This window comes from Ranitomeya imitator, chromosome 5, assembly GCF_032444005.1.
Source record: "Ranitomeya imitator isolate aRanImi1 chromosome 5, aRanImi1.pri, whole genome shotgun sequence".
NCBI classification, from domain to species: Eukaryota; Metazoa; Chordata; class Amphibia; order Anura; family Dendrobatidae; genus Ranitomeya; species Ranitomeya imitator.
The window spans coordinates 95,919,141-95,937,719 of record NC_091286.1 but is presented as its reverse complement, the minus strand read 5'-3'; the positions used below and the strand labels follow the sequence as shown (position 1 = coordinate 95,937,719).

Genomic DNA, 18,579 nt, shown 5'->3' with positions numbered 1-18,579 from the left:
AGGCTGTAGGAGTGCAGGAGGGGTGCAGTGTATAGTTCGGAATCGTATTAACCCTCTCACCGCAAGCGATCACAATCTTATTCTGTAATCAAAATGTTATTTAATACAATTAACGTGTATAATCAGAAAAAAGTAAATGAGTTCCAGTAACTTTATTTTCTATGGTAATTAGAATGTCATAATCCTATAACCCTTTAATACCCTTTAAAACCTTTGTCGAAATAAACAGATGTAGACAATTACAGAATTACAGTGTCTCCTTAGATCACGGATGTCTTTCTCTATTTAAGACATTGAAATCCCTGAAGCTGCCATTCACAATAAATTGATCTTTGGTGATCTTTTTGACCTTCTGGCTGAACATACAAAATGTATGGGGTCTTGCTTTCTCTCCCATGACAGGAGATGTTGATGGAAAGAAGGATTGGGCATGTTGAGTTTGAGCAGCCTATCCTTTTGCTCACAGGGGAGATAAGCCAAAACCAGAGGAGTCCTTAAGAGTCTTAGCGACCAGTTAAGGGTACTTTTTCATCAGCGCCCATTTTTAATGTTAGAAAATCTCTGGAGAACATGATTCAGGTCGGTCTTTACTGTCCCCAGTGTTACGATTACCGTTATTTTATGGAATAATGGCAGACGCAAAAAAAAAGTCAGGTTTCCCATTTATTTCTCTCATCTGATATGATCTAGCACATCAGAGGAGAGAGAAATGGGGTTCCCCGAGCCCCCCGGTACTTGCGATGTCCCCCTGGCTGTGTCTACCGACCCTCGGCGTCTTCTTCCAGGTAAAAGACGCCCACCGAGATCTACCGTCCGGCTTCCGGCAACAATAGGAGATTTATCCTAATGGTTCATTTTGATCACTCTGATATACCCTATCACAGTGATCAAAATAAAAAAAAATAGTAAATAAAATCCCCCTTTATCACCCCCTTAGTTAGGTAAAAATAATAAAATAAAAAAATATTTTTTTCAATTTTTCCGTTAGGGCTAGGGTTAGGGTCATCGTTGAGGTTATAGCTAGGGTTACTGTTGGGGCTAGGGTTAGGGTTATGGTTGGGATTATAGCTTGGGTTAGTGTTGGGCTATGGTTAGAGTTATGGTTGAGGTTATAGTTGGTGTTATAGCTAGGGTTGGGGTTAGAGATAGGGTTAGGGTTGGGCTAGGAATAGGATTGGGGCTAGTGTTAGGGTTTGGGTTGTGTTGGGGTCAGGGTTGTGGTGTTGGGGTTATGGTTGTGGTTAGGGTTGGGATTAGGGTTAGGGGTGTGTTGGGGTTAGGGCTGGGGTTAGGGCTGTGTTAGGGTTGCAGTTAGAATTGGCGGGTTTCCACTGTTTAGGTACATCAGGGTGTGCCTCCAAACGTGACATGGCGCCCGCCATTGATTCCAGCCAATTTTGTGCTAAAAATTGCAAACGGTGCTCCCTCCCTTGTGAGCTCTGCCGTGCGCCCAAACAGTGTCTTTTCCCCACATGTGAGGTATCGGCGTACTCAGGAGAAATAGCACAACAAATTTTGTGGTCCAGTTTCTCCTGATACCCTTGTGAAAATAAAAAAAAAGTTTGGTTCCAAAGTAAATTTTTTGTGAAAAAAGGAAAATGTTCATTTTTTCCTTCCACATTGCCTTAGTTCTCGTGAAGCACCTGAAGGGTTAGTAAACTTCTTGAATGTGGTTTTGCGCACCTTGAGGGGTGCAGTTTTTTAGAATAGTGTCACTTTTGGGTATTTTCTGTTATATTGGTCCCCTAGACTCACTTCAAATGTGAGGTGGACCATAAAAGAAATAGTTTTGTAAATTTTGTTGGAAAAATGAGAAATTGCTGGTCAACTTTAAAGGGAACCTGTCACCTCCAAAATCAAAGGTGAGCTAAGCCCACCAGCATCAGGGGCTTATCTACAGCATTCTGGAATGCTGTAGATAAGCCCCCGATATAACCTGAAAGATGACAAAAAGAGGTTAGATTATACTCACCCAGGGGCGGTCCCGGTTCGGTTCTGGTCCGATGGGCGTTGCGGTCCAGTCCGGAGCCTCCCATCTTCTTACGATGACGTCCTCTTCATGTATTCACGCAGCGGCTCCAGCACAGGCGTACTTTGTCTGCCCTGTTGAGGGCAGAGCAAAGTACTGCAGTGCGCAGGCGCTGGGAAAGGTCAGAGAGGCCCAGCGACTGCAGTACTTTTGCTCTGCCCTCAACAGGGCAGACAAAGTACGCCTGTGCTGGAGCCGCTGCGTGAATGCAAGAAGAGGACGTCATCGTAAGAAGATGGGAGGACCCGGACCGGACTGCGACGCCCATGGTACCGGAACTGACCCTGGGTGAGTATACTCTAACCTCTTTTTCTCATCTTTCAGGATACGTCGGGGGCTTATCTACAGCATTACAGAATGCTGTAGATAAGCCCCTGATGCTGGTGGGCTTAGCTCACCTTCGATTTTGGGGGTGACAGGTTCCCTTAAAGGGGATACAAACTTTGATGGGAGGAGGAGTGCTTCTTTAAAGTTTTTCAAGTATAAGAATTAAGATCCTAGAAACGCTCATTTCCCGATTATCATCCTTTGTAAACAAGCAAGCTTAAAAAGCATCATTCTTTGCATCACATCACCCTGTGTAAACAATTAATGTGCTGCAGATATTCTTTATGCACAGAACGACTATTAAACGACCACCAATTGGCACATATGTAGCCATTAAATGGTCTCAATCATGAAGTGTAAAGCCAGCCTCAATATATGTGTACCACTAAGTATCACACTCGCTTTTAAAGTCATATTGATTATTACTGATCACTGTAGAATTGTAAAGGTACCTTCACACTAAGCGACGCTGCAGCGATACCGACAACGATGTCGATCGCTGCAGCGTCGCTGTTTGGTCGCTGGAGAGCTGTCACACAGACAGCTCTCCAGCGACCAACAATCCCGAGGTCCCCGGTAACCAGGGTAAACATCAGGTTACTAAGCGCAGGGCCGCGCTTAGTAACCCGATGTTTACCATGGTTACCAGCGTAAACGTTAAAAAAACAGACACTACATACTTACCTTTAGCTGTCTGTCCTCCGGCGCTCTGCTTTCCTCTGCACTGTCAGCGCCGGTCAGCCGGAAAGCAGAGCGGTGACGTCACCGCTGTGCTTTCCGGCTGGCCGGCACTGACACAGGATGCAGGAGGAGTGCAGAGAAGCACAGCGCCGGGGACAGACAGCTGAAGGTAAGTATGTAGTGGTTGTTTTTTACTTTTACGCTGGTAACCAGGGTAAACATCGGGTTACTAAGCGCGGCCCTGCGCTTAGTAACCCGATGTTTACCCTGGTTACCAGTGAAGACATCGCTGGATCGGTGTCACACACGCCGATCCAGCGATGTCAGCAGGAGTCCAGCGACCAAATAAAGTTCTGGACTTTCTTCAGCGACCAACGATCTCCCAGCAGGGTCCTGATCGTTGGTCGCTGTCACACATAACGATTTCCTTAACGATATTGTTGCTACGTCACAAAAAGCAACGATATTGTTAATGATATCGTTATGTGTGAAGGTACCTTAGTGTAGCCAGGGATTAGGAAGTGCAAGACCCCCCTCTGTTTTGGCCCTCTGAAGTATCTCCTGTTTAAACCTAGGACTCTTTCCTCCCCATATTAATTCCCCAAACAAAGACCTAATCTTACGGAATCTGCATTGTGTAATCCAAATGGGAGAGTTATGTAACACGTACAACAACTGTGGCATTACAATAATCTTTAAGAGGTTCACCCTACCAACCACCGATAAATGTAATTTGTTCCATGCCGCAATCTTGGTACGAATTTTCTGCATTAACGGACTTAAATTCAGTTCCTCAAAGGTAGTCAGAGGAAGAGCAATCTGAATACCCAAATATTTCAATTTTTGAACAATCTTTAATTTTGTGGTTATCACTCAAGAAGGGTCTTCTCATTTCAAAGGGTCTTCTAACAATGATTAGTGTAGTCTATTCTACAGATTTCCCAGTCCAGAGCTGTGCAGTCGGTAAGCCAAACCACCGACTCCTACTCCTCAATTTGCCTGACTTCCGACTCCACGACTCGGACTCCCCAGCAATGGTCACTACTGAGCCTGTACATAAGGTGCAGCACAGATTTATCTCATCTACGACTCCCCAGCCCTGGTCACTACTGAGCATGTACATAAAGTGCAGCACAGATTCATCTCATCCACGACTCCCCAGCACTGGTCACTACTGAGAATGTACATAAAGTGCAGCACAGATTCATCTCCACTAGCAGCCGAAATCCTTTGATCAGGAACAGAACAGACATTTATAGGACATTTCATAACTTTCCCAAATTATTTTGCAGCATTTTTCTGCTGTACACAATGTATTATATATTTTAGGAGTTGGAGTCCATTTTATACCAACAACAGTTGTTGTAGAGATGTGTCTGCTGCTAGATCTCTGTGTGGCATTGACCTGGTCTCTAATCTGAGCTGCTGTTAACCTGCGATTTCTGAGGCTTGTGACTCAGATAAACTTATCCTCAGAAGCAGAGGTGACTCTTGGTCTTCCTTTCCTGGGGCGGTCCTCATGTGAGCCAGTTTCTTTGTAGCGCTTGATGGTTTTTGCCACTGCATTTGGGGACACTTTCAAAGTTTTCCCAATTATTCGGACTGACTTTCATTTCTTAAAGTAATGATGGCCACTCATTTTTCTTTACTTAGCTGCTTTTTTCTTGCCATAATACAAATTCTTACAGTCTATTCAGTAGGACTATCAGCTGTGTATCCACCAGACTTCTGCACAACACAACTGATGGTCCCAACCCCATTTATAAGGCAAGAAATCCCACTAATTAAACCTGACAGGGCACACCTGTGAAGTGAAGACCATTCCCGGTGACTACCTCTTGAAGCTCATCAAGAGAATGCCAAGAGTGTGCAAAGCAGTCATCAAAGCAAAAGGTGGCTACTTTGAAGAACCTAGAATATAAGACATAACTTCAGTTGTTTCACACTTTTTTGCTAAGTATATAATTCCACATGTGCTAATTCATAGTTGTGATGCCTTTAGTGTGAATGTACAATTTTCATAGTCATGAAAATACAGAAAAATCTTTAAATGAGAAGGTGTGTCCAAACTTTTGGTCTGTACTGTATGTTTCCCAAAAGTGAGAGGGAAATAAGCTGTCAGACACTTTTGACTAAAGGTACCGTCACACTCAGCAACTTTCCAACGATCATGACCAGCGATACGACCTGGCCGTGATCGTTGGAAAGTCCTTGTGTGGTCGCTGGGGAGCTGTCACACAGACAGCTCTACAGTGACCAACGATGCCGAAGTCCCCGGGTAACCAGGGTAAACATCGGGTTACTAAGCGCAGGGCCGCGCTTAGTCACCCGATGTTTACCCTGGTTACCATTGTAAATGTAAAGAAAAACAAAACACATACTCACATTCCGGTGCCTGTCACGTCCCCGGCGTCCGCTTCCCTGCACTCCTCCTGCATCCTGTGTAAGCGACGGCCGGCCGTAAAGCAGAGCACAGCGGTGACGTCTCTCCCTAATGTTCTCAATGTTCAGTGAAAAACAGAGAGAAGCAGAAGAGAAGCTCGTTGTCACAGGACCATAAGTATGAAAGTCGCATATGAGTGAAGTGTCCATGTGACGACTGCTGGAACCTGCAGAGCTGAATCCTGACATCGCAGCTTCTGAATTATCACAACTAATGCACTGCACACTTTTAGGATTCTCCCTTGCTGGTGGACGGTCATGTCAGCACAAGCATGTGATTTGTATACCTCTGGCCACATTCCGACTAGACGTGCCCGGCCTCGCTCAGTTCATTTTCATTGAGTGAGGCCACACATATCTTTTCAGCATGTGACCGCATGTATGTAAATCGCCAGCACGAGAGAATCCTGACAGCGTGCAGTGCGCACTGTGAGAACTCAGAAGTCTGCAATCACAAAGAATGACTGCAGATTGGACATCCCCTGTAATGCTCCTAACATAAATAAAAACATGAGAGTTAGTCAGTATCACGAATAACATTTACATCCAGGTACCTGATTGATGACGTCATCTGTGGAATCGTTCTCCTTTTTTTCTTCATCTTGTCCAGACCCCATGATGAGTTTTCTCATCCACAGCCGTCTCTGCAGACCTCCATCTTCCCACGCTTTGGGGCAGAAAGTTTCCACATGACGCCCTTAAAAGATACAAGTGTCATTATAATGCTCCTGAATAAAAAATTGCCCCTCACTATATTGTCTGCACAAAATATGACCCCCACACTGTCCCTCTTATGCTTCATGCTCTTTACACTGACCTCTCCTTTCCATACCGGCCCCCTCTTCACACTGTCCTCTCACACTGTGTCCCCCCTATTGGGCCCAGTATTTATACTGTTCTCTGTCATCACCCTCAACCTCCTTGTCATACTGTCCCCTCCTGGCTGTGCCCTTACACTGTCCCTCCATTCTACGCCCCCACTACTCAGTTTCTATTCTGTGCCCACTCACTTTTCTCCCCCCATACTGTCTCATCACACTATTCCCCTCCCTCCTCATACTGTCTCCTCTCACATCCCTCCTGTTCACCATACTGTCTCCTCATATTTACCCCCTCACTTTCTATACTGCCTGCTCACCTGACTCCACATACTGTGTCTGCACACATCCCATAAACCTTCACTCCCCGTACTCTATCTACATACATTTTTCACATCTCTACTCATACTGTGTCCACATACATTCCTTGTTTGCTCCTCATACTGTCTGCACCCATCCCCCATACTGTTTCAGCATACATGCCCCCCATTTCCCAGTACTGATTCTTCATACATGCCCCCCATTCCCCCATACTGTTTCCTCATACATGCCCCCCATTCCCCAGTACTGTTTCCTCATACATGCCCCACATTCCCCACTACTGTTTCCTCATACATGTCCCCTCATACATGCCCCTCATTTCCCAGTACTGTTTTCTCATACATGGCTCTCATTCCCCTGTATTGTTTCCCCATCTCCCCCTTTGTTCTTCATTTTGTGTCCTCAAATCTCCTGCACACATTAAATCCCCCCCATCCCCACTACAAATATCCCCACACACATTAACTCCCCCCATCCTCACTCAAATTGTCAGAGCCTCAATTGTACTCACCTCTGTAAGATGTGAGTACAATTGATCCCTGGGCAGGGGCGGACACTGGCTCTGGTTCCCCCCTCTCCCATCTTGTATGCATGGCTCTGCTTCCCCCCCTCCCATCTTGTATGTATGGCTCTGCAGCCCCCCCTCCCATCTTGTATGTGGCTCTGCAGCCCCCCTCTCTCATCTTGTATGTGGCTCTGCAGCCCCCCATCTCCTATCTTGTATGTTGCTCTGCAGCCCCCCTCTCCCATCTTGTATGTGGCTCTGCAGCCCCCCTCTCCCATTTTGTATGTGGCTCTGCAGCTTCCCCATCTTGTAAGCGTGCCACTGCAGCCCCCCTCTCCCATGTTGTATGCGTGGCTCTGCAGCCCCCCTCTCCCATCTTGTATGTGTGGCTCTGCAGCCCCCCTCCCATCTTGTCTGCATTCCTCTGCAGCCCCCCTCTCCCATCTTGTATGCGTGGCTCTGCAGCCCCCCTCTCCCATCTTGTATGCGTGACTCTGCAGCCCCCTCTCCCTTCTTGTATGTGGCTCTGCAGCCCCCCCTCTCCCATTTTGTATGCGTGCCTCTGCAGCCCCCCTCCCATCTTGTATGCGTGCCTCTGCAGCCCCCCTCTCCCATCTTGTATGCGTGCCTCTGCTGCCCCCCTCTCCCATCTTGTATGCGTGCCTCTGCAGCCCCCCTCTCCCATCTTGTATGCGTGGCTCTGCAGCCCCCCTCTCCCATCTTGTATGCGTGGCTCTGCAGCCCCCCTCCCATCTTGTATGCGTGCCTCTGCAGCACCCCTCTCCCATCTTGTATGTGGCTCTGCAGCCCCCCTCTCCCATTTTGTATGTGGCTCTGCAGCTTCCCCATCTTGTAAGCGTGCCACTGCAGCCCCCCTCTCCCATGTTGTATGCGTGGCTCTGCAGCCCCCCTCTCCCATCTTGTATGTGTGGCTCTGCAGCCCCCCTCCCATCTTGTCTGCATTCCTCTGCAGCCCCCCTCTCCCATCTTGTATGCGTGGCTCTGCAGCCCCCCTCTCCCATCTTGTATGCATGGCTCTGCAGCCCCCCTCCCATTTTGTATGCGTGGCTCTGCAGCCCCCCTCCCATCTTGTATGCGTGCCTCTGCAGCCCCCCTCTCCCATCTTGTATGCGTGGCTCTGCAGCCCCCCTCTCCCATCTTGTATGCGTGGCTCTGCAGCCCCCCTCCCATCTTGTATGCGTGCCTCTGCAGCCCCCCTCTCCCATCTTGTATGTGGCTCTGCAGCCCCCCTCTCCCATTTTGTATGTGGCTCTGCAGCTTCCCCATCTTGTAAGCGTGCCACTGCAGCCCCCCTCTCCCATGTTGTATGCGTGGCTCTGCAGCCCCCCTCTCCCATCTTGTATGTGTGGCTCTGCAGCCCCCCTCCCATCTTGTCTGCATTCCTCTGCAGCCCCCCTCTCCCATCTTGTATGCGTGGCTCTGCAGCCCCCCTCTCCCATCTTGTATGCATGGCTCTGCAGCCCCCCTCCCATTTTGTATGCGTGGCTCTGCAGCCCCCCTCCCATCTTGTATGCGTGGCTCTGCAGCCCCCTCTCCCATCTTGTATGCGTGCCTCTGCAGCCCCCCCTCCCATCTTTTATGTGTGGCTCTGGAGCCCCCTCTCCCATCTTGTATGCGTGCCTCTGCAGCCCCCTCTCTCCCATCTTGTATGCGTGCCTCTGCATCCCCCCCTCTCCCATCTTCTATGCGTGCCTCTGCAGCCCCCCCCTCCAATCTTGTATGCGTGCCTCTGCAGCCCCCCTCCCATCTTGTATGCATGGCTCTGCAGCCCCCCCCCCTCCCATCTTGTATGCGTGGCTCTGCAGCCCCCTCTCCCATCTTGTATGCGTGCCTCTGCAGCCCCCCCTCTCCCATCTTGTATGCGTGCCTCTGCAGCCCCCCTCCCATCTTGTATGCGTGGCTCTGCAGCCCCCTCTCCCATCTTGTATGCGTGGCTCTACAGCCCCCCTCCCATCTTGTATGCGTGGCTCTGCAGCCCCCCTCCCATCTTGTATGCGTGCCTCTGCAGCCCCCCCTCTCCCATTTTTTATGCATGGCTCTGCAGCCCCCCTCCCATCTTGTATGCGTGGCTCTACAGCCCCCCCTCCCATCTTGTATGCGTGCCTCTGCAGCCCCCATCCCATCTTGTATGCATGGCTCTGCAGCCCCCCTCCCATCTTGTATGCGTGGCTCTGCAGCCCCCCCCTCCCATCTCGTATGCGTTGCTCTGCAGCCCCCTCTCCCATCTTGTATGCGTGCCTCTGCAGCCCCCCCTCTCCCATCTTGTATGCGTGTCTCTGCAGCCCCCCTCCCATCTTGTATGCGTGGCTCTGCAGCCCCCTCTCCCATATTGTATGCGTGGCTCTACAGCCCCCCTCCCATCTTGTATGCGTGGCTCTGCAGCCCCCCCCTCCCATCTTGTATGCGTGCCTCTGCAGCCCCCCTCTCCCATTTTTTATGCATGGCTCTGCAGCCCCCCCCCTCCCATCTTGTATGCGTGGCTCTGCAGCCCCCCTCCCATCTTGTATGCGTGCCTCTGCAGCCCCCCCCCTCTCCCATCTTGTATGCGTGCCTCTGCAGCCCCCCCTCTCCCATCTTGTATGCATGGCTCTGCAGCCCCCCTCCCATCTTGTATGCGTGCCTCTGCAGCCCCCCCTCTCCCATTTTTTATGCATGGCTCTGCAGCCCCCCTCCCATCTTGTATGCGTGCCTCTGCAGCCTCCCTCTCCCATCTTGTATGTGTGCTTCTGCAGCACTCCCTCTCCCATCTTGTATATGTGCCTCTGCAGCCCCCGTCCTCCCTCATCCTCCTCCCCTGTCATACTCACCTTTCTCACATCTGCGCACCGCGCTGAAAGTCCCTGCATCTTAGTCCCGGCGCTGCAGCTTCTCCCTGAGTGAGCGGTCACGTGGTACCGCTAATTAAGGTCATGAATATGCATCCATATTCATGACCTTTATGAGCGGTACCATGTGACCGCTCAGCACAGGAAGAAGCTGCCGGTGCTGAGACCATTGGAGTTGCAGGTACTGCTGGAGCCGAGGAGGGTGAGTATCATGAGTTCAAGTAGTCAGGGGAGGCAGGGAGGTAGGCTGGCGGTGACCCCGGTCCTTATAATTAAAAAAAAAAAAAACCTTCCTGAGGTGCCGCCCCCCCGCATTTTGCCGCCCCAGGCACCTGCCCTCAAGTGCCTAGTGACAAATACGGCCGGCGAAAGAAGATGGGAGGCGCCGGACCCAGACCTGCAACACTGATCGGATTGGAACGCAGCTTCCTCCCCCCCCCCCAACCTCCGGTGAGTATAATAAAACTTATTTTTCTTCTCTTGCAGGTCAGATCGGGGCTTATCTACCTCATTATAGAGTGCTGTAGGCAAACCCTGAAGCGCGGTGGCCTCTTCTTATAGCAGCAAAAACAGGTTCCCTTTAACAAGCCTGATCCTTTTTATTTATTTATCCCAAAGTCTACTAAAAAAAATGGAGAAGTTGCGTCAAACATTAGTCAAAAGTTTGTGGCCCTCATACATTTGATAGTGGTTGGCCAATGTCGCTAATTTTAGTTGAACCTGCCAACCATCTACAAGGACCTTCTTACTCTCAAAAGTTTCATGGAGGGGTCAGGTAAGGTAATCTGTTGGCCAAAGAAGTGTTCAGTGGGCACGTCTGCTCTCAGTGGGCACGTCTGCTCTCAGTGGGCACTGTGCGGCGCCGACCTCACCTTTCCCTTCTGGCTTCTTTATTTCCTTCTATTCATCGTTCTTGTCGGTAACAGTAGACACAGAACAGACCGCCTCATGTTACACTTCACTGGAACTTGCACTTTCCAGAAGATTAATGCTATGGTTGGAATTTTGAAGTTGATTACATAACTTCATGGATAAGAACATATGACTCTGCTCTAGCAGAATATCTTGGCTTTCTTCCCGAATGAGTTCATTTGTGAACTTGTGTGACTTTTTGGCTTACACCATGGGAGGTGGGCACCTTGGCTAGGTGTATGCTCTTACGCCTTTGTCCGCTTTCATAGCTTCTCAGGATCTACCAGGTGCTGTGCATTCTGTATCTTAATGCAAGGACATGGGATGAGATCTTGCCCAGGTCAGAGTGACTTTAGGGGGGAATTCTTAGCATTCTGCAGAGTCAAACAAAGCCTTGGCCGCAGTTTACATTGGGGGTGTTTTCTACAACTGAGGTCTAGGCGTGCTACATTGTGTAATGTGCACCACTGTGCTTCAGGGTAATAAAGAGGCCAATTTATGAGCCCTGCCTTCCTACAATACACTCGTAACAGCTGGAAGGAAGCGGCTGATTCTCTAATCCAAGGTGCAATATTCCCTACAGCAATAGGAGAACTGCCCAAATCTAGGGATGGACAAGAAGTAATTATGGGGCACCCTTTATATCTGTCTACTAATCCATCAGATAGCGGGCGCTATGACGTCAGTCATTTATCCGGTGCATCAGCAGTCTGGATTAGTTGTTGGTCAGTGTGTCAGTTTTTACCATCCATGTTTTGTCAGTGATTTTCTCATATGCCAAAAAAGAAAAGAATTCTTGCGAAGCTTCTGCCCATCACAATGCTAAAAGCAGACAATACACAGACGGCAGAGCGTGCTGCCAGCGCTTTTCACAGAACCTGAGTAATTCTGCTCCGTGACTTGGATAAAAAGCGGAAATGTGATTCCGTAATATTGTTTTTTGCAACATCCACAGAAAAGCACCGACATGGGAGCAGCCCTGTAGATTATAACATGAGTTCTGACTTAGAAGAACACAGCCAGGACATGTACATGAAAAACGGACAGCTGAATGACGCCTACTAGAGAGCAGGAATTGCAGGCTACCTGAAAGTCGCTGTGGCCCCCTATCCCATGGAGTCCCTAGGCAGCTGCACAGCTTGCACGTGTCGTCTTTCCTTCCCAAATCATAAGACGGACATCTGTGCTGCATCCAACTCAATAACAACTCCCAAATGCAGTGTAATTAGGAGTTATTAAAAAAAATACCAACACTAGTTTCACAGCCTGCAGATAATTCAATGTATTAACCCTTTCTTGGCCAGTGTAGAAACAGTAACCTGAGCTAGCTCCAGTCGCTGCATTTAGAGATTGGTGCCAATTGTGTAAGGTACCCTACACATCGGTATTACACCGGTACCGGAAAAGATAATGGTTCCGGTGTCATCAGTGTTTTGGGTCAGTGTGCCATCCTTGTGCTATCCAATTTTTCTCAGTATGTCTTAAGAAAAATCAATTTCAAAGCTTCTCCTATACTTTGCAGTGTAAATCATGTACAACACACGGATGACACACGGAGGACACCCATGTGCTGTGTGTTTTACATGGACCCATGGACTTTCACAGGCCCTTGTCATCCGTACTGCTGGTAAAAAGTGGTTATGTCTCCGTGTGGTTTGCACTGACACACACCATGCAAATACACATAGATTAATAGGTACATGTGGTATCCGTGAAAAAAAACAGATGACACACGGACCTGAAACACGGACATGTGAAGGGCGCCTAAGACAGTTGGCACCCACCCTGTGTGCAGAGGGCTCAGCTCCTGGGCACAATCCTTAGAACACACCCGATGTTACATGTCATGAAGTGGGTGAAGACCTGTCACCTCTTAGGCTATGTGCACACATTGCGGATTGGTGTGCGGATTTTTCCGCACTGTTTTTGCAAAATCCGCAGGTAAACCGCACTGTGCATTACCTGCGGATTTGCCTCGGTTTTTTTGTGCGGATTTCACCTGCGGTTTTACACCGGCGGATTCCTATTATGGAGTAGGTGTAAACCGCTGCGGAATCCACACAAAGAATTGACATGCTGCGGAATAAACAGCGCTACGTTTCCGCTCGTTTTTTTCCGAAGCATGTGCATTGCAGACTTTGTTTTCCATAGGTTTACATGGTACTGTACAACGCATGGAAAACAGCTGCAGATCCGCAGCAAAATCCGCAACGTGTGCACATAGCCTTAGGCCGTGATCACATGTCCAGTAATCATCTGTTAGAACGCAGCAATCCATTGACAAAAAAAGTTGTGCAGCTAAAGAAAACTTATTTCAACTGGATCCGTTTTTTTTTTTACATTGAAGTCTATGGAAAAATGGATCCATTAAATAGCCATCTGTTTTTCTTTTATTTGAAAAGGATCAGTATTTTTTCCATTATTTCATCAGTTTCAAAAGGAACAAAATAGGTGACTATACCCATTTTCCATAGAATTCAATGTTAAAAAACAAACAAAACAGATTTAGTTAAAATTACTGTAGTTTTTTTTTTTAACTGGACAAAAAAGTTTTGTTTGCATGACTTATAAGTCAACACTTTGTTACTGGGTCTGTTCTAACAGATGATATTGGTCATGAGAACATAGCCTTAAAATGTTTTGTTTAGTAAATACTTCTCGTATGTTTTTTTCCTAAAGAGATACTTTTCTTTCAGCTCTGCATTGTTCTGTCCCTATGTTATTCCTCCTGGAAAATTATGAATAATTTATTAACTGGGTGTTAACATCCCCTAGGTCAGATTGGGGCGTGTCTGCAGCCATCAGCACTGATTGGTCCTTGGAGGGACACCCCCCAGCTGGGAACGCCTGGTGAATTTGTACATTTGTATGAGGAATAAGGGAAGAGCGGCACAGTGCAGAAGTGTAGCACTTGTTGTTTCACAAAGTATTTGCAAAAATAGAAACTAGAGATGACAGATTCTCATTAAGGGCTCGCTCACACCGCCGTATACATCAGACGGGTGCTATCCTATTTTTTTTATTATATTGCACTCGGACCGATGATATTCATTGGGGCAGTGCTGATGACCGATTTTTTTTTTTTTTTTCACTACCCAAATAAAAAAATATCAGCATGCTGCAATTTGACTATGAAATCAAATGCCACTCTCCCATTTAAGTCTATGGGTGCAGTAAAAAAAACATCAGACTGCACTCGGATGTCATCTGAGTGCAGTCTGATTTCCGCAGACTCACAGAATGGGGAAAATGGAGAAATTTAGTTTTCCATCTTTTCCTCACAGTGTTCTCCGATTCTCTCATGGAGAAGGTTTTGCTCCTTCAGACCCCACTGACCGGTTACAGTAGTGCTGGCTTGTACATCCTTAGTAAGGTGCGCTGTCAGTCGTTAGCCGGTCCATGTGGCGGAGACACTCGTGGCTTTTCCACCTTAGTGGGGTTGTGAAAGCCCATCCTTCAGTTTGCATTAACCACTTATTTCCCTTACTGGAATCTGCTTTCATCCATGCGATGAGGCTGGAGCCTGGCTGTAATGGAGAAATACATAGGAGAAAATACTCAGTCTTCCTACTCCAGTGACTGACCTGTGCTCCCAGTGATGGTACATCCCATCCCCACCTCCTTTCCTTCTCCTCGGAGCTGGGCTGCGCAGGGAATAGCCGGGCACTTGGCAGACTGTGTGTTGTGACTGATTCTGTGGCTTGCAGAGGAATTTCCGACAGACTGCCCTAACCATTACCATGTCCTTCCTCTTAGAGAAGCTGGGAAAACACAGAGGCCGTCCAGCGCAAGGCTTCCCAGATGACAATGGCAGTGCGTCCGCCGGAGGACAGACAGAGCTACTTTAAGGTAAAGGACTTTTATGTCTTTAGACTTCCAGGATCGGATGTTTTCAGAGGATTTATATGTAAACCTGAGAGTCCATCAGGATCGATTTCATTTTCTAAGTTTCCGTGTTGAAGAAATAAAAGGGAGAATTGTTTGCGTGCAGATGTAGCAGAGCTGTGTCATGCTCCATGACACCTCTCTGAGTGAGACACCTGCAGCCCCATGTAAGATCACAGATCATTCATCAGCACAATGTCTGGTAAGCTCAGCTCTGCTACATCTGTGATGAATCCTGTCTGGACGTGTGTATGTCAGGATGTAGTTCTGCGTTGTTATATCCTCTGGAACAGGCGTCATACAATGGACAGATGTAGAGGACGGTAAGTTACATGTAGGAAAGCTGAATGTGTATTTCGGGACAGCTCACGGTACCGAGGACTCCGTCCTTACCTCTTTCCTAGTGGCTCATGTGCTGAGATGCTCCACTCACCTCGGGATATCGCCAGCCAAGAAAGCGGAGGAAATACACATCCGTGTGTTGTTTTTGTTTGCATGGGACTGCAATCGGGGCACATTTATTATATGTCAGATTGGAACAGAAGTGTGTCTCAAATTAACAAAGAGTTAATTAACTCATTCAGCTCTGCTACTTCGAATCGCTGCAATACCTTTTTTTGGGGCGAGAAGCTCCTAAAAGTATTACTAAAGGCTGAAAAAAGAAATTAATATTATGTGCTTAAGATGCAATAAATCTTTCTTCACACTGATGCGATAATGCGCTCTGCTAGCATTTCTCTGTTTTGACAGCAAGAGCAGCGCTCTTAAAAGGAATCGGTCAGTAGGTTTTTGCTATTTAATCTGAGAGCAGAATAATGTAGGGTCAGAGAACCTGATTCCAGAGATGTCCCATTTATTAGGCTGCACTGTACTTTCAATACAATCAGTGATTTATCATCAGGAGATCATCACTGCAGGACTAGGCATCACATGCACAGCAGTCAGGCTAATCGGCGTAACCCCACCACTGATTGGTAGCTTGCTGATAATGCACAGTGTTCACAGGAAGCTGCCAATCAGAGGTATGGGCGGAGTTATGCACAGCTCAGCCTAATCACCACTGCTACATCTACAGCAGAGAAAACAAGGATTTTATCAAACCTGCACCTGGAATCAGGAATCAGGCTGGAATCAACCATGGAATCAGGCTCTCCGCCTCTACATCATGCTGCTCTCAGATTCCATAACAAAGCCTGCTGACCGATTCCATTTAAAGTCACCGGAACTGGTGGTCTGTAAGTCAGTGCTATTCATTTGGATCCTTTTCAAAATGGATCCTTCATCCCAAAACATCTGAGTAATATGGAGAAAAAATTAAAAACTAAGATTAGATGAATGTGGTTAAAGGATGGTCAAGCCTCCCAATCCTTAAAGTGAATGACTGCCTCTGATTATAGTTTTGACTCAAAATATTGAAACTCCTGTACTCATTATTTCCCTGCTCTACATCCAACCCCCCGTGCATAGACATAGAGGTAAACCATAACTCTCAGGGCAGTCTCACATGTCCAGATATTTCCGGTACCGGAAAAATCGGTACCGGAATTATCCGTGTCTGTGTGCCGGTGCGTTTCTGTGGCACATCAGTGTGGCACACGTGCGGCACTGGGTACCACACGCACCGTGCCTGTGCGCCCCCCCCCCCCGCTGTGATTAAAATACTCACCTAGCTTCCGGATCCCTCGCAGCGCCCTGTCCTGGCCGCACCTTGTACTGTATGAGCGGTCACGTGGGGCCGCTCATTTACAGTAATGAATATGCGGCTCCACCCCTTTGGGAGGTGGAGCCGCATATTCATGATTGTAATCGGCGGCCCCACGTGACCGCATACAGGAGAAGATACAGCCAGGAGAGGAAGCAGCGCCGGCGAGGGAGCGAGCCGGGTGAGTATTTTCAGAACAGCGGGGGGGGGGGAGTGCACATAGATCTTTATTTTAAACACACTTATTCATATCTTCTCTACAGCAAACACTGCTGCAGGGAAGATATGAATCGCGGCTTCAGCACCAGTGGGGGGGACAGCGCTTAATGTAGCGCTGTCTCCTGCACGGCACACGGATGGCACACGGACAACGTCCGTGTGCGGTACGTGCTTTACACGGACCCATTGACTTTAATGGGTCCGTGTAATACATGCGCTCCCACGAACACTGACATGTCTCCGTGTTCGGCACACGGAGACACGGTTCGCAAAAAATCAATGACATCTGAACAGATGCATTGATTTTTATGTGTCTACGTGTGTCAGTGGCTCCGGTACGTGAGGAAACTGTCACCTCACGTACCGGAGCCACTGACGTGTGAAACCGGCCTCAGGCTGTCTGCAGAACACTGCATCATTGAACTCAATGTTAAAAAAATGTCTGCAGTGAGCGCCCTCTAGTGGTGGCTGAAGGCAGCCTGGATGTTCTCTCTTTCATCTATGTCTGTGCATAGGACTTGTAGTATAATGTGGACATTTACTCTCGGCTGGGGTACAAAGAAGATCATTTCTCCACTGGATAGGTTCTAATTAGAGATGAGCGAATATTTCAACATTCGGTTTGGATTATGATTGCCATATTCACCAAACATAGTCAAACGCCATTGGAGTCAATGGGAGTACAAATGAGCAAATATTTTCGGAAACGATCATCAAACGTAAAATTGGCACGAATATGGCACATTCGGATTCGGCGATCATTTTCCGAACATATTCGCTCATCTCTAGTTCTAATTGTTTAATTGTAGTGGGTCCCAGTGCTGGGGGCACCACAGTCACCAGTCATCGGTTTCCCCTGGCCACCAGACTGCAGCCGGGAGCGGCACAGACCTGCAGCCGCCCCACTCAACTGCTCCGTGCCCCTTTCTTGTGGCCAGGGGAGAAGCTTTGTCCTGGCGATTGGCGTGGACACACTCCGATCTAAAAATCCATGTGATCATTTATGAAAACTCAAATATCCCTTTAAATGGTTCAGCACAAAGCTGTGGGGCAGCGTCCACGTAGCAGCCGGGGTCTCGAACGACTTGGACCTTCCCCATCTCAGTATAGAAAGGATGGGATATCACTTTGACTTGCCGTCAGTTTATGATTGGGGGGTTTTACCTCTGGGACCCCGGCCACCAAACCGGAGAATTGGGCCACATGAGGCATCCATGTGTATAGAACGTTCCTCCATTATAATCTGTGAGGCGCTACACACGTCCGTGCAGACTGAGACATAATCATTATTGATCTGCGTTATGGATTAAACTCGCCAGAGCAGGTCAGCGGATTTGTGGAAAAACGGAGAGCACATGGATGCCATTTGTTTTCTTTCATCCGATGGCTTTCTATTTTCTAGGGAATGTTCACACTAAGTTTTATGATGAGGATGATTTTCTTGCTGAAAAATCCACACCTAAAAAAAAAGATATTAAGGCATGATTTTTGGCGCAGTTTTGTAAGAACACACGTTCTTTTTACTGTTTTGATTTTTTTTATATGTTTTTCTTCCGCTTAGTTTTCCTTGCGCTTTTGATGATAAGGTGCGGAAATAGATTGTGTTTTGCACATTTCTACTGCAAAACTCTCGCCCCAAAAAAAGCATAAAAACAAGACTGCAAAAATGTGTAGTTTGCTACGATTTACTCATGCAAAATGCGCTAAAGAATTGACATTATGTTACTTTCTAACAAGCACTAAAAACATTTTCTCATTCAAATGAATGGGGATCTGGTTGCAAGCAGATTCAAAGCATTTTTTAATGTCAAGTGTGGCACCTAAAAACACTTCCAAAAATCCTGTGAGAACTTTATTGGGAAATAGAAAGTTGGATTTTTTTTTTGTTGCAT

The 18,579-nt window shown here is 47.7% G+C and overlaps 1 protein-coding gene and 1 long non-coding RNA gene across 3 annotated transcripts in view; one reads left to right on the top strand and one right to left on the bottom strand.

Annotated features, from left to right (window-relative positions):
- Window positions 1-14,570, bottom strand: part of LOC138681434 (uncharacterized) — a 47,758-nt gene extending 33,188 nt beyond the window's left edge. The window contains exons 1-2 of the long non-coding RNA XR_011321916.1: window positions 14,500-14,570; window positions 14,218-14,408 (exon numbers count right to left, since the gene is read on the bottom strand). This is a non-coding gene — a long non-coding RNA (uncharacterized lncRNA). The remainder of the gene's footprint in view (window positions 1-14,217; window positions 14,409-14,499) is intronic.
- The window catches only part of RIN2 (Ras and Rab interactor 2), a 215,154-nt gene that overhangs the window by 66,544 nt on the left and 130,031 nt on the right, over window positions 1-18,579 (top strand). The window contains exon 2 of one of the 2 annotated variants that reach the window (XM_069768938.1): window positions 14,638-14,730. In XM_069768938.1, coding sequence (XP_069625039.1) covers window positions 14,683-14,730 — 48 coding nt within the window. In that variant the 5' untranslated portion in view covers window positions 14,638-14,682. Of the gene's footprint in view, window positions 1-14,546; window positions 14,731-18,579 lie in introns of those variants that run through there. The other variant, XM_069768937.1, reaches the window with a different exon arrangement.